Source organism: Rhagoletis zephyria, unplaced genomic scaffold (assembly GCF_001687245.7).
Source record: "Rhagoletis zephyria isolate East Lansing unplaced genomic scaffold, Rhagoletis_zephyria_1.1 Rzeph_scaffold_00003, whole genome shotgun sequence".
NCBI classification, from domain to species: Eukaryota; Metazoa; Arthropoda; class Insecta; order Diptera; family Tephritidae; genus Rhagoletis; species Rhagoletis zephyria.
This window is the reverse complement of record NW_016157087.1, coordinates 955,472-961,471: the sequence shown is the minus strand read 5'-3', so window position 1 is coordinate 961,471 and position 6,000 is coordinate 955,472. Positions and strand designations below refer to the sequence as shown.

Below are 6,000 nucleotides of genomic sequence, written 5' to 3'. Positions count from 1 at the left end.
CTCAAGAAAATTTCTTAGCCATTTCTTGTACGTCATTTTATATGGAGTTTTTGCTTTTCTTGAGAGCTGCATACAGGCCTTTAGCCATTTCTTGTACGTCATTTTATATGGAGTTTTTGCTTTTCTTGATAGCTGAATACTGGCCTTAAGTCCTGTATGCAGCTCTCAAGAAAACGGTCAAGAAAAAAATGCCATTATTTCGCGTGTGTGTCCAAGGAATTTTCACATTTTTGATACTTCACAGCCTGTTGCCTCACTCTTTCCTCAAGAAATAATGGAAGGGGCATATATTTCTGTTGCAAACCTGGGTTGCCTTGTGCTCTTTTTCACAAAAAAACTTTAGAAAACCGTAATAGAAAGCGTAGTAAATTTCTTAAGAACTGCGTACTGCCGTAAGGAAATTTGGCTCAAGAAAATGTCTTAGCCATTTCTTGTACGTCATTTTATATGGAGTTTTTGCTTTTCTTAAGAGCTGCATACAGGCCTTAAAGGAAATTTGACTCAAGAAAATTTCTTTGCCATTTCTTGTACGTAATTTTATATGGAGTTTTTGCTTTTCTTGAGAGGTGCATACAGGCCTTTAGCCATTTCTTGTACGTTATTTTATATGGAGTTCTTGCTTTTTTTGAGAGCTGCATACTGGCCTTAAGCCCTGTATGCAGCTCTCAAGAAAACGGTCAAGAAAAAATTGCCATTATTTCGCGTGTGTGTCCAAGGAATTTTGACATTTTTGGTACTTCACAGCCTGTTACCTCACTCTTTCCTCAAGAAATAATAGAACGGTCATATATTTCTGTTGCAAACCAGGGTTGCCTTGTGCTCTTTTTTCACAAAAAACTTAAGATAACCGTAGTAGAAAGCCTAGTAAATTTCTGAAGAACTGCGTACTGCCTTAAGGAAATTTGACTCAAGAAAATTTCTTAGCCATTTCTTATACGTCATTTTATATGGAGTTTTTGCGTTTCTTGAGAGCTGCATACAGGCCTTTAAGAAGTAAACAACGAAGAGAACAAAAAAAAAACGCGTAATTGTTGAACGCATGAATAATCATTTTTACTATGCAAATTCTTCTATAAATCATGCCGTTGGGTTAAATTATTCTTTACCTTATGTGTGCACAGGTTGTCACAAGCGAAAATTAAGAAAATTGCAGTAAAAAGTCACCACCAAATTTTAAACAACGAACAAATGTTAATAAACGGCTAATGTCAAAGTCGTCCAATTTTTTTCCTAAATGCGATTATTACGGGCTACTAAGAAGAAGGCGTGATCTTGTATTTCGACATTTCTCTCTTTTGAACTGCGACTAAAATGTCAACTCTTAACCCTATACTATTCAAAATTATATTTATTTTTAATATAAATTTTCAATTGTGAGCTGTGCGACTGATTTTAAATACATGATAAAATAAAAAGGAATTACGGGCGGTATGTTGTGTTTGTGAGCANATACGTCATTTTATATGGAGTTTTTGCGTTTCTTGAGAGCTGCATACAGGCCTTTAAGAAGTAAACAACGAAGAGAACAAAAAAAAAACGCGTAATTGTTGAACGCATGAATAATCATTTTTACTATGCAAATTCTTCTATAAATCATGCCGTTGGGTTAAATTATTCTTTACCTTATGTGTGCACAGGTTGTCACAAGCGAAAATTAAGAAAATTGCAGTAAAAAGTCACCACCAAATTTTAAACAACGAACAAATGTTAATAAACGGCTAATGTCAAAGTCGTCCAATTTTTTTCCTAAATGCGATTATTACGGGCTACTAAGAAGAAGGCGTGATCTTGTATTTCGACATTTCTCTCTTTTGAACTGCGACTAAAATGTCAACTCTTAACCCTATACTATTCAAAATTATATTTATTTTTAATATAAATTTTCAATTGTGAGCTGTGCGACTGATTTTAAATACATAATAAAATGAAAAGGAATTACGGGCGGTATGTTGTGTTTGTGAGCAAGGACAACAAACTTGTGCGTTATTGTAAAACTCCGAAGTATCAATGCTTCATTAGGAGACTCTTCCCGTGTGCGCGAAGACCATTTTAGTGCCAGTGACTTTATTTGTTGCCCATCGCAGCCGGGTATTTCTAAGCGGACGCGTTTGTTCCCAGGTGCAGGAATTATTATACCGAATATGAAGAGAAAATCTGCCACTCATATACATACATCGATAGACCAAACTTCAAATGGTGGTCTAATAAAACCTAAACCGGAATTCGTTGTTGACATAAAGAAACTGAAATTAATTTTTAATAAATTTAATGGAAAGGAAATTTCGAATTGCAAAAAATTAATAGCTGAATTATTGAAGTTAAGTTCTCATGTAAATTTAGAATAATCAAACCTTTTTTTAAATGTCTAATATACTTTAAAATTAAGTATTTGAATAAAAAAGTAAATGCTTAAAAATATTGGGCTAGTAAAAGCAAGAAAATTGCCAAAATGGATTTATAAATAAGTGTGCTTCACTTAGTATGTAATTTTGTGTAAGTATGCATTTCCACGTTTACATTAAAACGAAAGTGCAATACCTAAAATTAAGCTGATTCTAATGAGATTTTAAAAATTTTCATGTATAAAAAAACTTTCATTTCAAAGATATTAGCCCGCAGTTATAGTCAAAATAAAGTCGACTCTTAAGATAAAAGCCGCTTCTTTTGACAGATATCCCATTGAAAGTTATGTCAATAAGCTGCTTTTAACTTTAGGAGTCGACTTTATTTTGACTATAGCTGCGGGCCGTTGTGTTTTATCAAATATGGTAAATGCATAACAAAGGGTTAATTTCTTTGTTTACATTTTTTGACATTACAGTCAGCTATGAGAGAGCTCAACTGAATTGTCACTTCTACCTTTTTGAATATGCCTTGGGTAATACAGCCATTTTCATTTGTTTGCTTCTTTACTTTGTTGAAGAAAAGTAGTGAAATGGTTAAACGCGTTTTATATTGTGGCGTATACTGCGGCAACGCGTAGCGAACTACGAGAAATAGGCAGAATGTTCGACGAATGACGTAGAATGTTCCACACAAGGCGCATCAATACAAGGTGGTGTTGATTGATCAGCTGATTGGATATTTTTGTCTCTACACTAGCACAGGAGAATGTCATCCAAGACGAAGCGGCGCAACTTTAGGATGTTAACAAAAGAAAATGATGAAAATTATCTCCTATTCCCTTTCGTTTTGACATCCTCCTGTACCAAAAAGCAATAACAAAATACACGGGACTTTTACTTATATGCAATCAACACCACCTTGTATGGATGCGCCTTGGTTCCACAAAGAGAAACGTCAAGTTGGATGAACACTGCGAACAGCGAGAGAAAGAGAATGAGCCAAGAATGATAGAATACAAGATTGCGCCGTCCTGGGCGTTGACATTTGTGTACCACAAGTAAACAAAGAATATAGCGAAAAGAAGAACGAGTTGAAACTGCCAAAGCTGTTTACTTTACAGCGAAGAACGTGTTTTAATTTTGCTAAATGCAAAAATATTGCATTTATCACCGAATCTATTAGAGAACAGTGAACATTTTAGTGCACTCCATTGCTTTGCAATTGAGGCTGCTTCAGCAAACGTTTTAGTGCACTCCATTGCTTTGCAATTGAGGCTGCTACAGAAAACTGCAGCAGCATCTCTGCGGGATTTATTAGTTAACTTGCTAATGGAGGCTGCGTGGAGCAGAAACAAAATCATTGTGAGGAAATGCTTTTAAAATAATAATAGAGAAACATTTCGGGAACAACTTTGCCGTGCCCTATGTACACAAAATGCAGCGACTCGTCCCAGCGCTACACTTGCATCTAGGCTTCCTGCATCTTGACGGCTGTCGCAATTTAACACACAGCACTTCATAGTATTAGTTTTTACGCAGTCCTCAACTCAAAAATCACTCACAAATTGCAAATTGACACAATTTAAACTGATTTTTCACTAATAATTCATATTTCTCTTTCGCTGATTTNGCAAAATGTAGACGCGTAAAAAACATACCTTTGAGTGTGACAAAATGTAGACGGCGTCGTTTTCCAATTTTGTATGGGAAACAACAACACCACAGATTTTACGGTTAGAAAACGTCTTAAAATGTAGACGTCTACATTTTCAGACACTATTTGGAACGAACTGTGAACACCCCAAATGTATTTATTGTAAACAAATCATACGTGAACTTTAAAAAGATCGTGCACTTATGCAAGTACAAGTGATAGCAGCACTTTTTATATGAGAATATGCTAATGGAAGTGCAAAAAATTTAAATAACAAATTACTTAAATATAGTATTAAAAAAGTGAAAATAGGGAGAATTTATGTAAACATATCTGTTTCTTAGCATCTTCGTAAAGTTTCATGAGAAAATTCGTTATAGTTTTGCTAAAACACACACCTGTCGATGTACACTAAAGTCAACCGTAACCGACCGTACCCAAAAGGTATCTGCACGATTGGAAATTCTTTAGATGGTGTGAATACCGTCAATTGTGTCTTTAGTAGTCTGGCAGGGCATATTATCACAGAGGGCTCAATTCGCCATCCAAATCCTCTGTTTCGGCACTATCCAAAATGCAACCATGCGGTGTGAAAAGTGACATAAATAGCAAGAAAAGCAATGGAAAGCCATTAACTTTGACAGTTGAAAATTGTTCGTTAAGTGTTGTGCATCGGGCAATATTTCTCTGGGTTTTTGGTTGCAAAGTGGTATAGTGAATTAAACAAAAAAGTTATTTATTAAATACGAAAACTAAAATGCAATTAGAAAGGAAAAAGTCATACAAAAGCCAGATACGGACTAGAAATAAACATTGTTTGCAAAAAGACACGTCCAGTGATACAAATAAACAGTCATCGGTACGTTGTTTATCATCTTCAGGCGCTCCATTAGCCCCAACGCTCTTGTTGCCATCCATACTGCCGCTTGAAAAAAGTGAAAAATCAATGCTTCATCATTTATTATGTTGCCCGGATGCACTTCAATCTCGACGTAGCAATCACAGTGCATCCAATCGTTCCCGTGTGCATTCAAAAGTGCAAAGCCTTCCTATACTCGTGTTATCTATAATTGCTATATATGAATGCTTTTCTTTTGGCATCTGTGCAGAAATCAAAAGTAAAAGTGGTTTATTGAGTGGATCATTAGAAACATCAGGGGGCGATCTGGTACCTAGAATTATCGAAAATGTTCCTAGCGAAAGCAAGAGCAATGCATCTGTGGCGCAATACTCAGATTCAGCACAACTTAAGTAAGTGGATGTATATTTATATTGTAAACAATTATGTATAGAATGGTTGCATTGAAATCAAAATAATAAATGTTATCCCATTTAATTTAATGTTGCAAGATTCATTCCTATTAAGCAAACACCAAAACGAGATGCTACTTGTGCGCATGTCACTTGGCGCATTGCCAATAATGAAATATAATTATTTTATCGTTTGTTGACAAATTCGTTATAATTATTTTTTTAAATTAATTAATATTCCTCTATTAGTTTTAGGATTACGTTCGTTTACAGAACGTTAGGCATTTGATCTTTGGTTTTAATATTTAAGGCATCGATAGAAGCTATAGTGCTGTTAGACATGGCAATCCAAGCACTTTTTCCAAGTCTTTTGCTGCCCAAATGCGAAATCGAAACTACTTTCCCGTGTAAACAGCCTGAAAGTCCGGAGAAACTTTCCTTTATGGCTGATCGTTGTGTGCGTGCTGCGGAGGAGAGGGGGCGTTGCACTTCCCACACCCCATTTTAGGGAGCCATGAACTGCAGTTTTCAAAAACGTAACTCCCAACTGCCGAGGCCCCAGGGAGCCCTTACAAAAATGAGCAAAAATCACAATTTTTACTTGCGTTTTCGCTTGTTTCCGAGTAGATGAAGGCACTAACTTGAGCCTTTCCGTGTTGCGGAACTAGAGTAGGGCCGCTTAGGGTTTATAACCCTTATTCTTTATTTAAAATTAGTACAATAACACTTAGTCTTTTGAAGTACAACAGC

General features: G+C 35.7%; 1 protein-coding gene across 2 annotated transcripts in view; it reads left to right on the top strand.

Moving 5' to 3' along the window:
- Positions 1-4,628: 4,628 nt before the first annotated feature.
- Positions 4,629-6,000, top strand: part of uex (metal transporter uex) — a 132,621-nt gene continuing 131,249 nt past the window's right edge. For both annotated transcript variants that reach the window (XM_017624873.1, XM_017624810.1), the window contains exon 1: positions 4,629-5,250. In XM_017624873.1, the coding sequence (XP_017480362.1) occupies positions 4,757-5,250 (494 nt within the window). In that variant the 5' untranslated portion in view covers positions 4,629-4,756. The remainder of the gene's footprint in view (positions 5,251-6,000) is intronic.